Below are 25,721 nucleotides of genomic sequence, written 5' to 3'. Positions count from 1 at the left end.
GTCGAATCGATTACTCGATTCGAATTAAACGAATACTATTCGAAAATTCGAGTATTCGCACAGCCCTAAGTTTTGATTCTTGTAGTCCCATGTTTTTAATCCACTGTTCCCTTAACGCATCATTTTTAGGAATGTAATGAAACGTAATTCCCTCCCAAAAACTATCACTTAAACAATTAGGCGCGACACAACGACATTTTGGGGATTTTTTCTTAAACATAATAAAAAACACCGCTTATACCTTGGTTTCGATCAAAACAAACACTGTCAATTGCGGCAGCGTTATTGCCTATAGTGGTAAGTTTTACAATTGCACAAAACTTACGTAAGATTAACTGTACATTATACGAAAACACGTTCAAACTTTCCAAAATATAATTTATATCACTAATTAAGAGTATAATACGGCCATCAAGCCAACCGTGTAGACGGCCATCAAGCCAACCGTGTAGACGGCCATCAAGCCAACCGTGTATTTTTAAATAGGAGACTGGCTGCACTGGCAGTCTAGCACAATCAGTAGGAGCCGAGATACTAACTGGTGGGAAAATATGGAAAGAAAAGTACCAATTTTACACTCGAATACCTCATCTCGGGTAATGGAGATAGCTACACAGATGTAGCCCACACCATGCATTACAACAAATTCCAAATCACCACGAAGATGGAAGTGATCTTCCCAATTCCGCCGTGGTAGCTTTCGTGAATAACGCTGGCCACGTATTGTGGAGAACTTGCGATGTTTTCTTGAACAATACCCGAGTTTCTTCAGCCGCTCAAAACTACGCGTTCACTTCTTTTATCAAACCTGTCTCAAAGTACGGACCCGCGGCCAAAAAATCTCACCTCATGATGGCCGGATGGGAAAAGATCGAAGCCGGAAAGTTCGACGATTTTTCAAATAAAGGTTTCGTCGCCCGAATGGCTAAAACTGCTAAATCGGCCGTGATTGAATTTTTCCCGAATATCTCTTAAACGGGGTGGGCCTTAAAGTCGTGTTTACTCGCTACAAGGACGAGTTTGCCATAATGTGCCAAGAAAGAGCCTCTCTCAAAAACTGTAAAGTCAAGATAATAGACGCTTCACTCGCAGTACGTAAAGTTAAACTCAGTCCTAAAATATTGTTAGCGCAAGAAGCCGCGATTAATAACGGTACTGCCAAATATAATTTTACGCACACCGAACTTAAAACTAAAACTACTCTAGCGGAAGTAGCACTGAGAGTTTTAACAATGTATATCTAGGGCCTCAGCTTAATCGCGTCATTATGGAAATAGTGCCCAACGCGGCGTTCAAAGGCAGTTACGCTCTGAATCTCTCTAACTTTAAAACTTTCGATTTAAATTTTTTGTCTCTGTACCTCGATAACGAACAAATACCCTCGAAACCGTTGACTCCTGATTTCAGTATAAACTTGTACATATAAGCTTATCAAATATTGTTCGCGGGTACCGGTATTCTTTATAAAGACGACAATAACGATATTACTCCCTAAGATTTTGCCAACGGGTTAACTCTGTATGCTTTTGATCTGACACCGGACCTATCTGCTAGCGAAACAAACCACTGGAATCCCGTTAAACAAGGACAATTAAGATTGGACATAGGATTCGCTGGCCCTTTGCCCGAAGCCGCAGTCTGCATTGTATACGCCGAATTTCAAAGCATGATTCAAATTGATAAAAATAGTAACGTAATTGTAGATTATTAAAATGTCAGCAACTACCACCGTAGATACGCCCAACTTTTTGGGTGATTTCGCGTCAATAAATTACCTAAGGTTACCAGATTTCCCTTATCGTTAATTATAAATTTAGATCAGCATTACGAAAACGGCTCTCACTGAGTCTTGCTTTTCGTAGACGGGGCTCGTGTAGGGTACTATTTCGATAACTCAGGTTTGCCAAAATTTCTGCCTAGTATAAGAAGATTATTATCCTCAAACTGCAGAAAATGGACTCTTGGTAAACGACAACTTCAGAGGCTAGAAAGTAGCGTATGCGGGCAGTATAGCGCCCTCTATCTTATTCATAGAAATAAGAAGTAGAGTACGAAGGCTTTCCTAAAAGCTTTTACCGCAAATCGAAAAATTAACGATATGAAAATTGCTAAACAATTTCAAAATCATATACGGCGACTAAAAAAGTGTAAAAGGAGCTTATTAAAAAACCGTGAGGTTGCCTGGTGGTAATGCGTCCAGCTCTGCGTTGTTTCAACAACATTTGAGTTTCCATTCCAGGGTTCGACTTCCTACCAACGGCGCTATATTAGTCCGGTATAGAAAAAAAAACATCTTCAGATACGGCTTGAATCAACTTTAGGCAGGTTTTTTAAATATTAATCCAATTTATTACTATTTTAACTTAATTATGTATGTTTAATTAAATGTTTTTGACTAAAATTCTTATTCATTTACAACTAGAATAAGCCTATCTTTTAAGGATCTACCATAGCATAAGAATATGCTTTTAAGGATCTATTGTAGCATAAGCCTATATTGACCACATCACAAAAACCCACCACCAGGTGGCCCAACAATCGACCACATGCACCGCCAAGGACGCTAAAAGACCCCGCCAAAAACCCACCACCAGGTGACGCCACAATTAAAAATTCCCGCCAACACCATCACGTGACCTCAAGTCCCCCATTGGGATGTCGGTTTAACCCAAAAAACTTAACCCCTCCCCCCTTAAAGGGGGAAGGAAGGGGGTAAAATGTTTGGGTTTATACCGTCATCTTTACTCTCTCACACTTGCTCTGGGTCCAAAACCAATTTTATAATTGCTTCGACTAGTTTTTAAATTAAAAATGTTTCGATTACTGGTCCTCGGGGCCCCTTTATTAATTGTTACTTGATAGGAAAACTAAGGGAGACCAGTTTATTATTTTGAACACTAGAAAGGAGGTTACTGGTCTCAAGGGGTAGTTAAGAATTCTAATTTCCCACATTGGTCTCGAAGTCCGATCCCATAAAATAGGTTTGGAGCTGTTGCCCATTAGGCTATCACTAAATACATTAAGGCACTGTTGTTAGCACTGTTGAATGCTTTAAGCCTGAGAAAGATTTGACAGACGTTGACTTTAAAATTGGACAAGAATAATTTCTCTGTCTTTATGACTAGGTTTTGTTATTTTGCTGGTTAATTGGGCTCGTCTCCTGTTAGGGGATAACGGCAATGCAGACACAGGGTTGATTGATTTAAATCAGTTGGATTAAAATCACTGATTTGAATCACTTTTTTAAAAAATAATCATTTAATTAAAATAAAATATTTATTTTCCAAAAATTTATTTGATTTATATTAAATATTTATTTATTAATATTAAAAAACTTCCATTTCTAAAATTCCAATTCTTGTCACTCATGTGGTCACTATAAGCTTCGAAATCTTTTTACAAGCATATGAATAGTAAAATAATTTTGGCATAGCTTTCAGGCCTACAATTCCAAATCATTACAAATTGCTGCTACACATTATTTTGACAGGATTTAGATTTTCTGGTTCCTTGTGTTCTATTTATCAAATCACCAAGATTTTGGACCGAGGCCGACGTACTTTCTTGCCTCCTTTCAACTGCACTATGATGTACGCCACTATAACTTCCGATATGAGAACAGCAATGCAAAGCAGATATCCAATAAATAAAATGTTGAAAAAGAAGGCCAACGAAGTCAAATCTAGTGTGAAATCTTCCTTTTGAGGTTTTCGCCAAGTCACGAAATCCACAGATGCGTAATTGAGATGGTACAAGTGCTCAAAAGGCTGGGATTCAAAGAATACCATCAATCTGGAATGCGTGTTTTAATAATATGTTGCGTATATAGTGATTTCTTTAGAGTTAAATAAAATGTATCTCTTTTAAAGCTATAAGAAAAGTATTTGAAATGATTCAACTTGAGGGGCGTTAATTTGGGGAAGACGTTTTGTATGGAGCGTTAGGATTTTCGATTCCTTACAATCTTGGAACATAGACTAACGCTTCTCGTGACTTACACATAAAGGATTGTTTATCGAGAATGAGAGCTTTCGTTCCGTCGCAAATTTGCATGAAATTATCCATATCACAAAAGTACATGATATCTCCGAAACAGGACTCATCCAATTTACGTAGCCAGTTTCTAATTTTATCATCTTTCAAAGCCTAATAGCAAAAAAAACCAAATGGTTCAGTTAACTAAAGGGGCTGTTCGGACCGTGGGTCAAACGATGATCTTCCTCAAAGAACTTAGCAATGTGGGTGTATAAAAAGTAGAGGGGGTTGGTCAGCCCCTTTAAACGTAAGACCAAAAGTAGTCGGTAAGACTGAGCCGTTCGATCTATTTTCATCGACATCGTAAGCCCTCTTTGATCATGAAATTATTCTACTTTTGACCACTAGGCTCATGGTGCAATGTGGAGTTCCTTCAAAAGAATGATTCTATCAATTTCACCTTTCTCTTTAAGTAATTGTGAGAAACACCACCACTCATAAGCCGTGGTTGAATCGAGTTCTCATCGATTAAATCGTATACCGAATCTACATAAGAATAACTCTCTGCCATTAAATCTGATTTAATGTAAGATTCCATGAAGATGACAATAATGACAGAACCCAAGAGCCAAAATAAGCAAATAGTGCGATCCGGAACTCTATTCCTGATTCGAGGATACGCTGCAATCGAGAATTAAATGACAATGCTGACTTTTGCCTCCTTTTTTTCATTAGGGTCCAGGGACTCACGTTCAGCAAAGAATACAGAAACAGTACTCCACAGATGAATGACGAAACGGTAAGTCAATGCTAGTAGACATTGTCGGCTAGCAGCCAATCGGTGGTTCTCGTGAATAAAGCAACTTGCCGTCAAAATTAAAGCCACTATCAACAGAATCGTCAAGATAACGTGTTTCACCTAAGTATTAATTTCGTTATTATGTTGGGGTTTCTTTAGGGATGAAGTTTAAACTCGCCGTCGAATCCATTGGCAGAATATTAAGATCGGTCGTAACGTATTTGCGAGGTGCACGTGACATGATGACTGTCTCTGACACTCTGATGATACTAGTTGCTCCCCAATATGTTTCTTTCTCGAATAGGCCTAGTTCCCATAGTACCGGCACGAAATGAATATGCTGAACCAAAGCAAATATATAGCATCTATTATCAGTCTAAACTGTGATTGCAAACTTACGCTATACTTTTCGGGTTTTTCATATATTTCAGGAAGGGTTTCTATACTAATTAATTCCCTTTTAAACCTAAGAGAAATCAAAGGTTATTAAGTTCTCACGTTGTACAAGCAAGGTTTCTTTCTAAAGAAATAATAAATTTTCTTAAAACTATAAAAACTACTTGATATTGTGCATTCTCTCCAAGTACTGAATTTTGACATCAACCTCCGCTTTAACAACTTCTATCAAAGTGGCTTCCTACAGTGAAATTAATCATTAATATATATATACTCCGTGCTACGGAAATTATGTGTTCTCTGGGTCAAATTGAGTGGCAATTGTCAAAGAAATGTGGTCCTAAACATGTATTTACGAAAATATGAGCTTCACAACATTGGCCTTCAGAAAATAGCCACACGTGGAGTATGACATCCACCTTCAACCTAAGAACGTTGTTCACCTTTATTTAGCAGAGGTGTACTTCTACATGGAAACTTTAAGAGGCCGTAGACCCCAAAGTAACATTTGAATGAAGTTAATAGGAAGGGCTTAAAACATTAATAAACCATCTACTCCTAATTCCTAGCATTTCATGACTGATCACATATATAAGAAAACTTTCAGAACACACAAAGAGAACTTGTTTAAATTCGAGTTCGATTCTCATAGGCCGCAGGATTCGCTGCATAGGTCGCTAGCTACGTCAATATCATGTGGTTTCTACGTTAAAAAACAGGGTGATAGTTTCCACGCCTCTCATTTAATTCAAGAAGAAATGCCCAGAAAATGACGATTGAAAGATTCCAAGTAGAAGAAATCTATGTAATCCTGAAGCTATCAAAGGGTTTCACCGACTCCTTCTCCTTTTCTACCCACCCGCTACACTAAGCTCTATTAGGAAGATCGTCGATTGTACAGTCTGTTATAAAAGTCTTTGCCCGTTCTTTTTTTTCGGAATTCGTCCATAATTCAAACACCGTTTATCGCAGTGAATTGAAACTTGAGACTATCATAAATTATGTTGTTTGCCATCAAATAAGACTCAACTTTCTGATAAAAGTTGAAGCACGTGCTTAAAAAGCCACAAATGTCCAAATTCTGAAATGTTTCATCTTTTCAAATATAAACTTTTGGAGAAAATGAATATGATTTTCGACATCAGCGGGGTCGGTTTATATATAGAAAGTGTCAATATTTTCTTATTATCTTTAATAGTTTACGAGATATTATAGTTTATTAAAAAGCATAACATTAGGATTGTCCGAATTTGCATATTATGTGACAATGCAACATGTTAAACCGGTGCCCCCATGTAGGGGGTTTCCTCCTATTATTTTCTTCATTAATGACACTGCACTCTCACCCTTTTTGCATAAACTTGGGGGGAAAAGAGAATTTGATGCGGTGTTTCAACTAAGCGCTATTTTCAGCGGAAAATTCTTCTGCAACCTGCAGGGGAGGCTGGGTGGAAATGGGAACCGTTTATTGGTAGGCCCACTTAAGATGTCTATCCCTTAGTAACATGGGCATTTCTATAAACCAAGTTCATAATTTTAAAATTCAATAACTTTAAATCACGTCTGTCGATACTTATTACAATGGGCACGTTCCATCGCACATAACACCTCAAAACTAAACCTTTAAAATTCGACAACTGATTACATCAACCGCCGTAACCTCGACAACAGCTATCCCTAAGACATAATCGGTAATACGGGATATACTGTTTAGATAAAAATAAATCGATTGAAAAAGCGCTACTTGGCTGCTTTAATTCAAAAATTGGTAGCGGAAAAATACGGAAAATGGTCCGGAAAAATATAGCTCGGTCATTTTCCGGAAAATTTTCCGAGCGGAACATCTTCGGCGGAAAGGTTTCCCACTTACAACCCTATTTTACCCCATGCAAAACCGGGGCGGGCCTGCTAGTATGACAAAGATGAATATGGGAAGCGAAATCTGTGAATTAGTTTATAATATTTACTTTTGCATTTGTTTCTGTTTAGACACGTGCGTTGTTAATTACTTAGTATGTTAACATCAAAAGCGAGAAAGATTTTAAATATTCGGGTGTTTGAAACAGACATTTAGTAATAATGTGGCGAAATAAATGACAGAGTTTACCAAGAATCAATTTATTGACATAAAAAACGTATGAAAATCAATACGGCAGTGAATTGCCCCTAACGCGCAAACACATTTGAAACCTTTTTCTGAACGACAGACATAGCTTTCTAATAAATTCAGGAGGCAAACCATGTTCAGAAGATCTTCTCGACTCGCCGGAATTCTCTTTTCCATGTTTTTAACCATGAGTGCCCACATGGTTTCAATGGGATTGAGGTTTAATTAGCGTATCTTTAGACCGAGTAGCAACGCCAAAAATTAAAAAAATCTCTACTTGATCTATAGATACTCTAAATTAAACCTACAGTAAAAAACATTGGTTACTCGCTATATAAATGATTGCGCATTGCCCAAAAGTAATCAGTTTCAATCATGCCTCGAATCACGGAAGGACAACGTGTCGAAGTTATCACGCTGAGAAGACAAGGATGGACTTGGGATGAAATCGCCAATCATGTTGGGTGTTCCAGTAGAGGTGCTCGTTACACTTTTTCTCGATATGAAAGGTTCCAAGGAATTCTAGTAAGGTTTTGTTTAGTAATGTCGTTCTATTCGATTACGTAAGGTTAGATGAGTCTTAAGGTGATTTGTCTAAAATGTAGGACTTGGATAGGACTGGTAAACCAATCGTTGGCAACGCTGGAGAGACTAGTGCTCTAATTCGGGAAGCAACTAGCAACAAACATCTTTCAATAAGAACGCTAAGGGATAGGTGGCACAACGACACTGGTGTCAACGTTACACCGCGAACCGTTTGGGACAAATTAAAGAAAGCGGGAATAAGGAGACGTGGATCGGCCAATAAGCCATTTCTAACGCCGGAACACAAGCACGCTCGTCGGGAATTTTGCCATGAAATGTTAACTAGGCCACGGGAAGATCAAGAAAGGTTCATTCTCTTTTCGGATGAAAAAGTAAACATAATTCATTGGTGGTATTATACGATTAATTGTAATTTATTTTGCTTTTCCATTTAATAGTCCTTTTAATGTTCGTCCTCTTCACCGGTGGTATGGGTCACGAGGAGGGCAAACCAAAGATATGACCCGAATGTCGTAAATCACACTAAAAGGAGCGGACGTTTTAGCGTCAATGTTTGGGGATGCATTGGCGATGGCAGGGTCGGCATATTCAACCCGATTGAGGGACGTCTGAACGGACACACCTATATTGAGGTGTTGAGGAACGCCATGCTTCCCTCCGTGGCAGCGATTTGTGATGTTGAAGAGCAAAACCGGTAAATATATTTACACTATGCTATGGAACTTGCTGATTAAGCTCCTATTTATATTTCAGCCTGTGGTTCCAACAGGACAACTGTCCGGCGCACAATGCCCGAATTGTGGCCAACTTTCTGGAGAACGAAGGCATCGACGGGTTGGAATGGCCTTCTCACTCGCCGCACCTCCATCCCATTGAAACCATGTGGGCACACATGGTTAAAAACATGGAAAAGAGAATTCCGGCGAGTCGAGAAGATCTTCTGAACATGGTTATGGCTTCCTATAACGCTTTGGCTTCCTATAACGCTTTGCCTCCTGAATTTATTAGAAAGTTATATCTGTCGTTCAGAAAAAGGTTAGAAATGTGTTTGCGCGTTAGGGGCAATTCACTGCCGTATTGATTTTCATACGCTTTTTATGTCAATAAATTGATTCTTGGTAAAGTCTGTCATTTATTGCACCACATTATTACTAAATTTTTTAGACAATCTGTTGAACTTCTAATATTACTTAGTTTAATGGTTTTAAAAGTAGGGAAAAAGTACGCTACCTATGTCACATTATTAAACCAAGTGAAGTGAAATAATTGTTAAATATTTATTATAACCACCACACCACAGACACGTGACAAGTCTAAGTTTTCCAAGAGATCTAACTAATTATTATGTCCAATCACGATTGTCAAAACATGTATCTACCTGGGATCTTCCGCGTGTGAAGCGGACGTGATAACCACAACACTACAGATACGTAGTAACACTGAGTTTTCCAAGAGATCTAGCTAATTATTATGTGCAATCACGATGGTCAAAGCCGTACTTCTGTAATTAACTAAAATTAACATACTTAGATTTAATTGTTTTGATCAAACTGGCTGATAGCACACCCTGAATACTTAATTGTTAATTTAAGATAATTACGAAAAGTATCTTCGCTGTAGTTTTTAAGTTATCGGTGGGGAAAAATCACGAAAAACCCATGTTAATCTCCATAGGAATTTAGCAAAAGCAGGTGAATATTACTTTAACGTTACAAAACGGTATCAAGTCATATCTACAAGGGCCTACCGGCCCTGTAGAATACAAATCAACTTTTGCTTCATATAATAACTTTTGCATGTATTTTATATAAATCCCTTGTAGTTTAGTATTATTCGTATGAAATTCAGTATTAGTTTCTAATAAGCCACTTGTGCAGGGTATAATTGTTGTTTTTAAGTAGTATTACATAAATGCCAGTATTTTAATAAATATTCATGTGTATTTTAGTAGTAGTCAGCTATAACTATAGCATGTATTTTATATAAACCCCTTGTAGTTTGGTATTATTCGTATGCAATTCAGTATTAGTTTCTAATAAGACACTTGTGCATGGTAAAATTGGTGTTTTTTTAAGTAGTATTACATAAATGCCAGTATTTTAATAAATATTCATGTATATTTTAGTAGTAGTCAGCTATAACCTTTGCATGTATTTTATATAAATCCCTTGTAGTTTAGTATTATTTGTATGACATTCAGTATTAGTTTCTAATAAGCCCCTTGAGCAGGGTGAAATTGGTGTTTCTTTAGGTAGTATTACATAAATGCCAGGATTTTAATCAATATTCATATGTATCTTAGTAGTATTCGTATGAAAAAATGGTAGTAATATTTCTATGAAAAATCTAATTTTCGTGCTCAATAAATGTTCTAAACCTAATACAACCTCTGATTCTTCCGCCTATACAACTAGAATAACCTAGCGTAAGCCAGTGTTTCAGGATCTATCATAGAATAACCTAGCATAGACCAATCATTCAGGATCTAACATAGAAAAGCTTAGCCTAAGACTATATTTTTCAGCATTTACCAAGAATAAACCTAGCAAAAGCCTATGTTTCAAGATCTAATACAGCATAAGCCTACCAAGATCAACCATAGAATAACCTAGCATAAGCATATCTTTCACGATCTACCATAGAATAAGCCTAGCATAAGCCTATCCCTACAGGTATCAGCCACGTGACGTCATCAAAATTAGCCGTGACGTCATCAAGAAAACCACCACCAGGTGGCGCAACAATTCAAATTTCCGGCCAACACCATCACGTGACGTCATCAATTCAACCCCCATCCCCCCGCCAACACCATCACGTGGCTTCATCAATTCCCCTATATCTCTCCCCAATGCAAAGGGTGAAGGTATAAACCAAAAAAATTTACCACCCCCCTGAAAGGGGAGAAAGAAGGGGGGTAAAATTTTTGGGTTTATACCGTCACCCCTACTCTCTGATGCTTTCACCGCCAGTTTGCAAGGATCAGTTTTCCGTCTAATTTCTGTTAATAGTAGTAGTGAGTTCCTGAAATAACTATCCTTTAGGCATTGAAACTAAGCAATTGTATTATGACAGAAAACTACTTCTAAAAAAATACTGTATAAATTGAGAGCACTTAAAATTTTATTTAAAAACTAGCAATATTTATTAATAATTGTATTATTTAAATGAAGACAGGTATAATCAGTTATAAATATTAAATAACTATAAATTTGTGAGAAATTACTGATACTAACAGTAACACTTTATTAGTGGAGGAGCTTCACCAATATTAGACATTTAACATTTAAGTTGAACAATTCTTACCTTTCCATTTCGAAGTTTACTTCAGTGCACTGAGTGATGAAGAAACTCTTTAAGGAAAGTAGATAATATAATGTTGCTAATATGAAAACTTTCACCAAATCTTCTAATTAGTAAAACCAATAAACCGTGTTACAACGTCAGGATAACGACCTTAATTCCTGCCATTGCTAATTGGCATCAATATTGTTTGAAAACTCCTACTTGCTTAATTGATAGAAATTACACAGAAAAAGCACAGAAATTATGATTTAAACGATTGTATCTTACTGTCGGTTCGTTTAAAATGCAAATTCATTAAATTTATCGAACGAAACTAAACTGAAGGAAGGGAATTTTTTGACAGAGGTCATTCAGACGCAAATAAAAATTCATTTCATTCGCAAAATCTCAACACCATATTACTTGCCTTGAAACAGGGGAATCGATATAAATCGTTATGTTAGACGGTTACACAAATAATTATTATAAATACATCATCGCTCAATGCGAAGATTTTTTTCCTACAAAATAAACTCCAATACATATCGACCAAGCGGAGCTTCTGCTACCTATCTAGGCCCGTCGATTTTTATGTGGGGAAATACCCAGTTTCATAGAGGAAATATTTCTACCAAATATATGTACAAGATGGGGAGTTTATTACGGTTGCGACAGGGGTCCTCCCTAAATTATCGTTGATATTTTAGGAGCCAATCATAAATATTTTATGAAAGAGTAATTTCACCCTTAAATTAACGTAATGGTTTTAGGGGCTATTCACTTTGTTCAATCTTTTGGTTATATTTTATGAACAACAAAATTAATTACGAGGTTTTAACATTGTTATTTATTTAGTAAAACAAAACTTCTTGAAGTTGCTAATTCACAGTTTTATTATACCATAAGAGGAATTTTTTTACACCTTCATAACCTTTCAGGTTTTTAATCTTTGAATTTCTATCCTTTACTTCTTTGGCATGATTGTTTAATAAAGGTCTTCAGAAATTTTCTGAAACATTTACTTACTATCCGCGACTGCTCTACGTCTAAACCTCGCCCTAATATTGTAGCATCTCTAGAAGTTTCATTGGGATCCTTGAAAATTGTATCGAAACATGTTATAGGCAAAATCAATATAATCTTTCCGAGCTTGAGCGAATGTCGGAAGCTAGAAATATGTCTCAATCAGTTACTAGGCACGTCAATTCAGAATATAACCTTCATAAATACTGCAGAGATAACTTAAATTTAATTGTGCCTATAGATTACATTCTTGGTGTAAAAGATATAATGATAAAATTTTTAAACAAAAGTATAGCTATGTCCCAATTCTGAAAATATTATATAATATGTTGTCTTATGATGATATTGTAGCGGTCGATAGCGTTATTGAGCCCACAGGCTAACTAATTAACGAGGTTCAAAGTTGTAACTTAATTTTGACTAAGTTTTAATAATAATCCAGCCAGTTGGGGTAAGTTTAAAAATAGTACACTTTATTGCGACCCTCTCGAAGGAGAGCCAAACCAAATCTAACGAAATATACAAAAAGGGGTAGCAAGGGCTTACAAGGTAAAGTCCCTTGCTCCGTGTTGACGATAAGCCGATAACAATCAGCTTCTTCCCATCTCTATTCAAAAGCTAGTTAGCCCCTTGCTCCAAAGGTGTGGGTTTTTAAGAATCATGGAAAATGTCCAAAACTAGAGAGAAGCAATCGAGCATGGAAAATAACCAGGGTTATGAAGGAATCTATATTACAACGTTACAATATTTGGACTGAAATAACCAAACCAAAACTTCCTAGCAAATATTTGAGAGACTACGATGATGGTTCAATTTGGAAAAATCACCCCATTTTTGGCAAAGATAGCTCTGCACTACGTTTGCATTTTTACTTAGATGAGGTTGAACTGAACCATCCCCTGGGGGCTAAGAGGGTCAAACATAAAATTTCCTTAATATATTTTGATGTTGGAAATATAAGTCCGGTTTTTAGAAGTAAATTAAGTAGCACCAATTTGGCTCTTGTTGTATGGTATCCTGATCTTAAACAATAGGGATATGAAAAGGTTCTAAAACCCCTTCTGGATGATCTCGAAGTTCTGCAATTAACAGGAATTTCAGTCCGTAACCAGATTCTAAAGGGGGCTTTATCTACAATATCTGCAGATAATCTTTCAAGCGATGGGTTGGGTGGATTTCAGCAAACTTTTCATCTGGTCGATTTTGTAGGGTGTGTATGATTAGCAAAGAGCAAATATCTGAAACTTTTTATGAGCATGACATGCTAATTAGATGTCCAGAGGTCCACCAGTATCATTTACAAGCTATACTAGAAAATACGGAAAATCATTCGATATATCGAGTCAAAGGACCGTGTCCTTTATTGGTTCTTCCTCATTTTGAAGTAACAGAGTCATTACCTCCCGATATAATGCATAATTTTTATGAAGGCGTTGTACCATTAATTCTTAAACTGGTTATTAATCATATGATAAATGAAAATATGATATCTTTGATTAGTATTAATTCCACTATTGAAAATTTTCCATATGGCGAGCTGATGGTGAAGGATAAGAGTATTCCTATTTCTAAAGAAGTTCTTCGAGGTACATGTCGACTTGTTGGCACAGCTGCCCAAATGAAGTGCCTTTTGTACTTCTTTCCCTTAATGTTTGGCAATGTTATTCATATTAAGGACGAATATTGGAAATTGCTACTTACGCTTATTGAAATAGGAGAAATAATAATATCCCCAGTAATTAACCCCACGTGGATGCCATATTTATACGAACTTGTAAAAGACTTTAATTTTATTATGAAAGGGATCCCAAATGGACGATTTATACCAAAAATGCACTTTATCACTCATTACGCGAGACTCATTTTAAAATATGGACCTTTAATTCGGTTGTGGTGCACGCGCTTTGAGGGAAAGCATCAGTACTTCAAAGAATTAGCTGCAAATTCCCGCAACTTCATTAACATTTGCGTAACACTTGCTAAAAGGCATCAGTTGTTAAAGTGTTATGAAAGAAGTGGAGATGTCGGATTAGAGGGAGACGATTTTGTTAAAACCCTCAGAATTAAGTTTAACACATTACCCTTGAAACTTCGTCAAGAATTAGGGACATAGGAGAAATAATAATATCCCCAGTAATTAACCCCACGTGGATGCCATATTTATACGAACTTGGAAATGACTTTAATTTTATTATGAAAGGGATCCCAAATGGACGATTTATACCAAAAATGCACTTTATCACTCATTACGGGAGACTCATTTTAAAATATGGACCTTTAATTCGGTTGTGGTGCACGCGCTTTGAGGGAAAGCATCAGTACTTCAAAGAATTAGCTGCAAATTCCCGTAACTTCATTAACAAAAAAATTACCAAGGCCCAACTATTCGGTATTCGATTTGGAATAAACTATTCGATTCGGTATTTGATAAGGAAATTTTTTGGTATTCGATAACCGGTTCGATACCCAAAAAGTGGTATTCGCACACCCCTGTTTCTAGTTTATATAGTGTGACAAAGAACCTTAGCGATGAAATTGAAAGTTAGCAAGCCTAGAACTAATCATTTTCGACCACAAAAATCTCGTTTAAACATTCTAACGACTCAGCAGCGTCAGAGATACTGGAAAGGCTGACTTGCTTTCGCACTAGCAGCGCCCCCTTCGATGATGACGTGCATGGCGTTAACTAAGTTACGCCAGTAGAACAGAGGCGTGTCACCTGACCCGAGAAATTACAGGAGGGAAAATTCAAACTAGAAAATCAGATGTGTTTTCTTGCTTTGCAGTTTTTTGTCAGGTTATGTTTCTAGTGTTGCCAAAAATATAGTATTATCAACTTCTAATTGTGGGTCGAAATATAGTATAAGTTAAATATTTAACAAAAATATTTTGGTGGCATATGCTGAATAGTAAAAGTCAAAAAAACCGTCCCACGGAAAAAGAAGGCCTACCAACAACTTCGTTTATCATTTTACTCTTTATAAACGTGACAATACCGACTAGCGGGAAGGAGTTGGTAATCAATTGGAAAAATATAAGTTGGAATTTTCTAGACGGTAGGCAAGCCTACTTCAAACCACCACAGTTCCAACTGTCGGATAAATGTCGGTTACTAAACGGCCTAAGAATAACTTTGCTTTTAATTTTACTCTTCTTAAACGTCACAATAACGACTAGCGCGAGGGAATTGGTAATCAATTGACAAAAAATGTGTTGGAATTTTCTAGACGGTAGGCAAGCCTACTTCAAACCACCACAGTTCCAACTGTCGGATAAATGTCGGTTACTAAACGGCCTAAGAATATCTTTGCTTTTAATTTTACTCTTGTTAAACTTCACAATACCGACTAGCGCAAAGGAGTTGGTAATCAATTGGCAAAAAATGTGTTGGAATTTTCTAGACGGTAGGCAAGCCTACTTTAAACCATCTCAGTTCCAACTGTCGGATAAATGTTGGTTACTAAACGGCATAAGCATAACTTTGCTTTTACTTTTACTCTTGTTAAACGTCACAATAACGACTAGCGCGAAAGAGTCGGTAATCAATTGGCAAAAAATGAGTTGGAATTTTCTAGACGGTAGGCAAGTCTACTTTAAACCATCTCAGTTCCAACTGTCAGATAGATGTCGGCATTGGCAACTAAATGAAGTAGTCGGCTAAATGAGTGGGAAAAGTGTCGGAATACGCATGGTACAGCCGACTGGACCGTAAACCGACTATTCGACCTTTAACCGACTGTTATGCGGAAGGCTTGTGCTACTGGGGAAGAGGAAAACCACTTTATTCCCTCTAAATCAAGACTTCCATTTAATCCTTTGAAAGAAATTTCTATCAATAACAAGAATGAAGTAGTTAATGTTAAACAGGCATCTCTACCATTAGGGTTATTAGCGTTAGATGAAAGCAATCTAAGACTTCTCGAAACTGTTATGAAGAAAACACCTGATACTTCAAACTTCATTTAAATGCTGCAATAATCCTGGAAGTAGAAACTAGGCAACAGTCTAACTTTTTGTTATGGAATGCCGAAAGGAAGGCCCGAATTACAGCCTCAAAATTTGGTCTCATTTACAAGCGTCGCAAAGAGATGAAGCCTTTCTTAAAACCATTTTTAACAAGGCAGATTGAAGAAATGGGAATATTTCTCTTGTTGCTCGGCTAAAAAGTGTTCTCGAACTCCAGGTTTATGGTTTAGTTTTTTAGTTTTTTCTTTGAGAGTTGACTCACAAGGAAGACTCAAAATCTGAAAACCCCGCAAAGCCTTGTAAGCTGCCGGACTACGGCAATACACCGCATGCGCAATTCTTAATGTAATGGCACTCCATTTCTTTTTTTTCCTTGTACTTAAAGAATTGGCCTGATCCAATATAAAGTTCTTCTGGTCCGACAGATGTTTCAAAGAAGAATCACGTTCCCATGATTACTTTAAAAGGCGTTTAGTAAACCCATCCGTTGAATCTAGGGTCTTGTCCAAATCTTCTTTGAATTCCTGGTTTATTTTTTCAACAAACTGTGACATTTCTTGAGAATGTGTACCAGACAATTCTAATTGTCGAATTTTCAATTCCTTATTGAGACTAGATATCTTTCGTTTCAGTTGAAACCTTCCTTTTCCAATTCTTGCAAGCCGATTTGCTTTGCTAGTAGGTGTTAAGAACTTAATGGGATAATTACTGCTTATTCTTTGCCGTTTGTACTTTCGAGTTGGAGTTTCACTGGCCTTCCGTTTTCGAGCCCCAAAAATCTGATTTGTAACTGTTGCACAAAATTGGCACTGCTTGCTTTTAGGACGCTTGGGAGTTGTTTTCAAGTAGTACTGGTAAAAACCTTGACACCTATTTTCAGGCCTACAATTCCAAATCATTACAAATTGCTGCTACACATTATTTTGACAGGATTTAGATTTTCTGGTTCCTTGTGTTCTATTTATCAAATCACCAAGATTTTGGACCGAGGCCGACGTACTTTCTTGCCTCCTTTCAACTGCACTATGATGTACGCCACTATAACTTCCGATATGAGAACAGCAATGCAAAGCAGATATCCAATAAATAAAATGTTGAAAAAGAAGGCCAACGAAGTCAAATCTAGTGTGAAATCTTCCTTTTGAGGTTTTCGCCAAGTCACGAAATCCACAGATGCGTAATTGAGATGGTACAAGTGCTCAAAAGGCTGGGATTCAAAGAATACCATCAATCTGGAATGCGTGTTTTAATAATATGTTGCGTATATAGTGATTTCTTTAGAGTTAAATAAAATGTATCTCTTTTAAAGCTATAAGAAAAGTATTTGAAATGATTCAACTTGAGGGGCGTTAATTTGGGGAAGACGTTTTGTATGGAGCGTTAGGATTTTCGATTCCTTACAATCTTGGAACATAGACTAACGCTTCTCGTGACTTACACATAAAGGATTGTTTATCGAGAATGAGAGCTTTCGTTCCGTCGCAAATTTGCATGAAATTATCCATATCACAAAAGTACATGATATCTCCGAAACAGGACTCATCCAATTTACGTAGCCAGTTTCTAATTTTATCATCTTTCAAAGCCTAATAGCAAAAAAAACCAAATGGTTCAGTTAACTAAAGGGGCTGTTCGGACCGTGGGTCAAACGATGATCTTCCTCAAAGAACTTAGCAATGTGGGTGTATAAAAAGTAGAGGGGGTTGGTCAGCCCCTTTAAACGTAAGACCAAAAGTAGTCGGTAAGACTGAGCCGTTCGATCTATTTTCATCGACATCGTAAGCCCTCTTTGATCATGAAATTATTCTACTTTTGACCACTAGGCTCATGGTGCAATGTGGAGTTCCTTCAAAAGAATGATTCTATCAATTTCACCTTTCTCTTTAAGTAATTGTGAGAAACACCACCACTCATAAGCCGTGGTTGAATCGAGTTCTCATCGATTAAATCGTATACCGAATCTACATAAGAATAACTCTCTGCCATTAAATCTGATTTAATGTAAGATTCCATGAAGATGACAATAATGACAGAACCCAAGAGCCAAAATAAGCAAATAGTGCGATCCGGAACTCTATTCCTGATTCGAGGATACGCTGCAATCGAGAATTAAATGACAATGCTGACTTTTGCCTCCTTTTTTTCATTAGGGTCCAGGGACTCACGTTCAGCAAAGAATACAGAAACAGTACTCCACAGATGAATGACGAAACGGTAAGTCAATGCTAGTAGACATTGTCGGCTAGCAGCCAATCGGTGGTTCTCGTGAATAAAGCAACTTGCCGTCAAAATTAAAGCCACTATCAACAGAATCGTCAAGATAACGTGTTTCACCTAAGTATTAATTTCGTTATTATGTTGGGGTTTCTTTAGGGATGAAGTTTAAACTCGCCGTCGAATCCATTGGCAGAATATTAAGATCGGTCGTAACGTATTTGCGAGGTGCACGTGACATGATGACTGTCTCTGACACTCTGATGATACTAGTTGCTCCCCAATATGTTTCTTTCTCGAATAGGCCTAGTTCCCATAGTACCGGCACGAAATGAATATGCTGAACCAAAGCAAATATATAGCATCTATTATCAGTCTAAACTGTGATTGCAAACTTACGCTATACTTTTCGGGTTTTTCATATATTTCAGGAAGGGTCTTCTATACTAATTAATTCCCTTTTAAACCTAAGAGAAATCAAAGGTTATTAAGTTCTCACGTTGTACAAGCAAGGTTTCTTTCTAAAGAAATAATAAATTTTCTTAAAACTATAAAAACTACTTGATATTGTGCATTCTCTCCAAGTACTGAATTTTGACATCAACCTCCGCTTTAACAACTTCTATCAAAGTGGCTTCCTACAGTGAAATTAATCATTAATATATATATACTCCGTGCTACGGAAATTATGTGTTCTCTGGGTCAAATTGAGTGGCAATTGTCAAAGAAATGTGGTCCTAAACATGTATTTACGAAAATATGAGCTTCACAACATTGGCCTTCAGAAAATAGCCACACGTGGAGTATGACATCCACCTTCAACCTAAGAACGTTGTTCACCTTTATTTAGCAGAGGTGTACTTCTACATGGAAACTTTAAGAGGCCGTAGACCCCAAAGTAACATTTGAATGAAGTTAATAGGAAGGGCTTAAAACATTAATAAACCATCTACTCCTAATTCCTAGCATTTCATGACTGATCACATATATAAGAAAACTTTCAGAACACACAAAGAGAACTTGTTTAAATTCGAGTTCGATTCTCATAGGCCGCAGGATTCGCTGCATAGGTCGCTAGCTACGTCAATATCATGTGGTTTCTACGTTAAAAAACAGGGTGATAGTTTCCACGCCTCTCATTTAATTCAAGAAGAAATGCCCAGAAAATGACGATTGAAAGATTCCAAGTAGAAGAAATCTATGTAATCCTGAAGCTATCAAAGGGTTTCACCGACTCCTTCTCCTTTTCTACCCACCCGCTACACTAAGCTCTATTAGGAAGATCGTCGATTGTACAGTCTGTTATAAAAGTCTTTGCCCGTTCTTTTTTTTCGGAATTCGTCCATAATTCAAACACCGTTTATCGCAGTGAATTGAAACTTGAGACTATCATAAATTATGTTGTTTGCCATCAAATAAGACTCAACTTTCTGATAAAAGTTGAAGCACGTGCTTAAAAAGCCACAAATGTCCAAATTCTGAAATGTTTCATCTTTTCAAATATAAACTTTTGGAGAAAATGAATATGATTTTCGACATCAGCGGGGTCGGTTTATATATAGAAAGTGTCAATATTTTCTTATTATCTTTAATAGTTTACGAGATATTATAGTTTATTAAAAAGCATAACATTAGGATTGTCCGAATTTGCATATTATGTGACAATGCAACATGTTAAACCGGTGCCCCCATGTAGGGGGTTTCCTCCTATTATTTTCTTCATTAATGACACTGCACTCTCACCCTTTTTGCATAAACTTGGGGGGAAAAGAGAATTTGATGCGGTGTTTCAACTAAGCGCTATTTTCAGCGGAAAATTCTTCTGCAACCTGCAGGGGAGGCTGGGTGGAAATGGGAACCGTTTATTGGTAGGCCCACTTAAGATGTCTATCCCTTAGTAACATGGGCATTTCTATAAACCAAGTTCATAATTTTAAAATTCAATAACTTTAAATCACGTCTGTCGATACTTATTACAATGGGCACGTTCCATCGCACATAACACCTCAAAACTAAACCTTTAAAATTCGACAACTGATTACATCAACCGCCGTAACCTCGACAACAGCTATCCCTAAGACATAATCGGTAATACGGGATATACTGTTTAGATAAAAATAAATCGATTGAAAAAGCGCTACTTGGCTGCTTTAATTCAAAAATTGGTAGCGGAAAAATACGGAAAATGGTCCGGAAAAATATAGCTCGGTCATTTTCCGGAAAATTTTCCGAGCGGAACATCTTCGGCGGAAAGGTTTCCCACTTACAACCCTATTTTACCCCATGCAAAACCGGGGCGGGCCTGCTAGTATGACAAAGATGAATATGGGAAGCGAAATCTGTGAATTAGTTTATAATATTTACTTTTGCATTTGTTTCTGTTTAGACACGTGCGTTGTTAATTACTTAGTATGTTAACATCAAAAGCGAGAAAGATTTTAAATATTCGGGTGTTTGAAACAGACATTTAGTAATAATGTGGCGAAATAAATGACAGAGTTTACCAAGAATCAATTTATTGACATAAAAAACGTATGAAAATCAATACGGCAGTGAATTGCCCCTAACGCGCAAACACATTTGAAACCTTTTTCTGAACGACAGACATAGCTTTCTAATAAATTCAGGAGGCAAACCATGTTCAGAAGATCTTCTCGACTCGCCGGAATTCTCTTTTCCATGTTTTTAACCATGAGTGCCCACATGGTTTCAATGGGATTGAGGTTTAATTAGCGTATCTTTAGACCGAGTAGCAACGCCAAAAATTAAAAAAATCTCTACTTGATCTATAGATACTCTAAATTAAACCTACAGTAAAAAACATTGGTTACTCGCTATATAAATGATTGCGCATTGCCCAAAAGTAATCAGTTTCAATCATGCCTCGAATCACGGAAGGACAACGTGTCGAAGTTATCACGCTGAGAAGACAAGGATGGACTTGGGATGAAATCGCCAATCATGTTGGGTGTTCCAGTAGAGGTGCTCGTTACACTTTTTCTCGATATGAAAGGTTCCAAGGAATTCTAGTAAGGTTTTGTTTAGTAATGTCGTTCTATTCGATTACGTAAGGTTAGATGAGTCTTAAGGTGATTTGTCTAAAATGTAGGACTTGGATAGGACTGGTAAACCAATCGTTGGCAACGCTGGAGAGACTAGTGCTCTAATTCGGGAAGCAACTAGCAACAAACATCTTTCAATAAGAACGCTAAGGGATAGGTGGCACAACGACACTGGTGTCAACGTTACACCGCGAACCGTTTGGGACAAATTAAAGAAAGCGGGAATAAGGAGACGTGGATCGGCCAATAAGCCATTTCTAACGCCGGAACACAAGCACGCTCGTCGGGAATTTTGCCATGAAATGTTAACTAGGCCACGGGAAGATCAAGAAAGGTTCATTCTCTTTTCGGATGAAAAAGTAAACATAATTCATTGGTGGTATTATACGATTAATTGTAATTTATTTTGCTTTTCCATTTAATAGTCCTTTCAATGTTCGTCCTCTTCACCGGTGGTATGGGTCACGAGGAGGGCAAACCAAAGATATGACCCGAATGTCGTAAATCACACTAAAAGGAGCGGACGTTTTAGCGTCAATGTTTGGGGATGCATTGGCGATGGCAGGGTCGGCATATTCAACCCGATTGAGGGACGTCTGAACGGACACACCTATATTGAGGTGTTGAGGAACGCCATGCTTCCCTCCGTGGCAGCGATTTGTGATGTTGAAGAGCAAAACCGGTAAATATATTTACACTATGCTATGGAACTTGCTGATTAAGCTCCTATTTATATTTCAGCCTGTGGTTCCAACAGGACAACTGTCCGGCGCACAATGCCCGAATTGTGGCCAACTTTCTGGAGAACGAAGGCATCGACGGGTTGGAATGGCCTTCTCACTCGCCGCACCTCCATCCCATTGAAACCATGTGGGCACACATGGTTAAAAACATGGAAAAGAGAATTCCGGCGAGTCGAGAAGATCTTCTGAACATGGTTATGGCTTCCTATAACGCTTTGGCTTCCTATAACGCTTTGCCTCCTGAATTTATTAGAAAGTTATATCTGTCGTTCAGAAAAAGGTTAGAAATGTGTTTGCGCGTTAGGGGCAATTCACTGCCGTATTGATTTTCATACGCTTTTTATGTCAATAAATTGATTCTTGGTAAAGTCTGTCATTTATTGCACCACATTATTACTAAATTTTTTAGACAATCTGTTGAACTTCTAATATTACTTAGTTTAATGGTTTTAAAAGTAGGGAAAAAGTACGCTACCTATGTCACATTATTAAACCAAGTGAAGTGAAATAATTGTTAAATATTTATTATAACCACCACACCACAGACACGTGACAAGTCTAAGTTTTCCAAGAGATCTAACTAATTATTATGTCCAATCACGATTGTCAAAACATGTATCTACCTGGGATCTTCCGCGTGTGAAGCGGACGTGATAACCACAACACTACAGATACGTAGTAACACTGAGTTTTCCAAGAGATCTAGCTAATTATTATGTGCAATCACGATGGTCAAAGCCGTACTTCTGTAATTAACTAAAATTAACATACTTAGATTTAATTGTTTTGATCAAACTGGCTGATAGCACACCCTGAATACTTAATTGTTAATTTAAGATAATTACGAAAAGTATCTTCGCTGTAGTTTTTAAGTTATCGGTGGGGAAAAATCACGAAAAACCCATGTTAATCTCCATAGGAATTTAGCAAAAGCAGGTGAATATTACTTTAACGTTACAAAACGGTATCAAGTCATATCTACAAGGGCCTACCGGCCCTGTAGAATACAAATCAACTTTTGCTTCATATAATAACTTTTGCATGTATTTTATATAAATCCCTTGTAGTTTAGTATTATTCGTATGAAATTCAGTATTAGTTTCTAATAAGCCACTTGTGCAGGGTATAATTGTTGTTTTTAAGTAGTATTACATAAATGCCAGTATTTTAATAAATATTCATGTGTATTTTAGTAGTAGTCAGCTATAACTATAGCATGTATTTTATATAAACCCCTTGTAGTTTGGTATTATTCGTATGCAATTCAGTATTAGTTTCTAATAAGACACTTGTGCATGGTAAAATTGGTGTTTTTTTAAGTAGTATTACATAAATGCCAGTATTTTAATAAATATTCATGTATATTTTAGTAGTAGTCAGCTATAACCTTTGCATGTATTTTATATAAATCCCTTGTAGTTTAGTATTATTTGTATGACATTCAGTATTAGTTTCTAATAAGCCCCTTGAGCAGGGTGAAATTGGTGTTTCTTTAGGTAGTATTACATAAATGCCAGGATTTTAATCAATATTCATATGTATCTTAGTAGTATTCGTATGAAAAAATGGTAGTAATATTTCTATGAAAAATCTAATTTTCGTGCTCAATAAATGTTCTAAACCTAATACAACCTCTGATTCTTCCGCCTATACAACTAGAATAACCTAGCGTAAGCCAGTGTTTCAGGATCTATCATAGAATAACCTAGCATAGACCAATCATTCAGGATCTAACATAGAAAAGCTTAGCCTAAGACTATATTTTTCAGCATTTACCAAGAATAAACCTAGCAAAAGCCTATGTTTCAAGATCTAATACAGCATAAGCCTACCAAGATCAACCATAGAATAACCTAGCATAAGCATATCTTTCACGATCTACCATAGAATAAGCCTAGCATAAGCCTATCCCTACAGGTATCAGCCACGTGACGTCATCAAAATTAGCCGTGACGTCATCAAGAAAACCACCACCAGGTGGCGCAACAATTCAAATTTCCGGCCAACACCATCACGTGACGTCATCAATTCAACCCCCATCCCCCCGCCAACACCATCACGTGGCTTCATCAATTCCCCTATATCTCTCCCCAATGCAAAGGGTGAAGGTATAAACCAAAAAAATTTACCACCCCCCTGAAAGGGGAGAAAGAAGGGGGGTAAAATTTTTGGGTTTATACCGTCACCCCTACTCTCTGATGCTTTCACCGCCAGTTTGCAAGGATCAGTTTTCCGTCTAATTTCTGTTAATAGTAGTAGTGAGTTCCTGAAATAACTATCCTTTAGGCATTGAAACTAAGCAATTGTATTATGACAGAAAACTACTTCTAAAAAAATACTGTATAAATTGAGAGCACTTAAAATTTTATTTAAAAACTAGCAATATTTATTAATAATTGTATTATTTAAATGAAGACAGGTATAATCAGTTATAAATATTAAATAACTATAAATTTGTGAGAAATTACTGATACTAACAGTAACACTTTATTAGTGGAGGAGCTTCACCAATATTAGACATTTAACATTTAAGTTGAACAATTCTTACCTTTCCATTTCGAAGTTTACTTCAGTGCACTGAGTGATGAAGAAACTCTTTAAGGAAAGTAGATAATATAATGTTGCTAATATGAAAACTTTCACCAAATCTTCTAATTAGTAAAACCAATAAACCGTGTTACAACGTCAGGATAACGACCTTAATTCCTGCCATTGCTAATTGGCATCAATATTGTTTGAAAACTCCTACTTGCTTAATTGATAGAAATTACACAGAAAAAGCACAGAAATTATGATTTAAACGATTGTATCTTACTGTCGGTTCGTTTAAAATGCAAATTCATTAAATTTATCGAACGAAACTAAACTGAAGGAAGGGAATTTTTTGACAGAGGTCATTCAGACGCAAATAAAAATTCATTTCATTCGCAAAATCTCAACACCATATTACTTGCCTTGAAACAGGGGAATCGATATAAATCGTTATGTTAGACGGTTACACAAATAATTATTATAAATACATCATCGCTCAATGCGAAGATTTTTTTCCTACAAAATAAACTCCAATACATATCGACCAAGCGGAGCTTCTGCTACCTATCTAGGCCCGTCGATTTTTATGTGGGGAAATACCCAGTTTCATAGAGGAAATATTTCTACCAAATATATGTACAAGATGGGGAGTTTATTACGGTTGCGACAGGGGTCCTCCCTAAATTATCGTTGATATTTTAGGAGCCAATCATAAATATTTTATGAAAGAGTAATTTCACCCTTAAATTAACGTAATGGTTTTAGGGGCTATTCACTTTGTTCAATCTTTTGGTTATATTTTATGAACAACAAAATTAATTACGAGGTTTTAACATTGTTATTTATTTAGTAAAACAAAACTTCTTGAAGTTGCTAATTCACAGTTTTATTATACCATAAGAGGAATTTTTTTACACCTTCATAACCTTTCAGGTTTTTAATCTTTGAATTTCTATCCTTTACTTCTTTGGCATGATTGTTTAATAAAGGTCTTCAGAAATTTTCTGAAACATTTACTTACTATCCGCGACTGCTCTACGTCTAAACCTCGCCCTAATATTGTAGCATCTCTAGAA

The 25,721-nt window shown here is 36.8% G+C and overlaps 1 protein-coding gene across 1 annotated transcript; it reads left to right on the top strand.

Annotated features, from left to right (window-relative positions):
* The first annotated feature begins 7,652 nt into the window (after positions 1-7,652).
* On the top strand, positions 7,653-12,715 carry LOC149640704 (uncharacterized). Its single transcript, XM_089850690.1, has 6 exons — positions 7,653-7,802; positions 7,883-8,169; positions 8,401-8,517; positions 8,577-8,858; positions 12,571-12,579; positions 12,622-12,715. Exons 1-6 carry the CDS (start codon positions 7,653-7,655, stop codon positions 12,713-12,715), a joined length of 939 nt encoding a protein of 312 aa, XP_089706816.1.
* The last annotated feature ends 13,006 nt before the right edge of the window (positions 12,716-25,721 follow it).

Source organism: Phalangium opilio, unplaced genomic scaffold (assembly GCF_054372755.1).
Source record: "Phalangium opilio isolate 3A_F unplaced genomic scaffold, DU_Popi_V2 ptg000093l_1, whole genome shotgun sequence".
Lineage (NCBI taxonomy): Eukaryota > Metazoa > Arthropoda > Arachnida > Opiliones > Phalangiidae > Phalangium > Phalangium opilio.
This window is presented reverse-complemented; position numbering and strand designations above follow the sequence as displayed.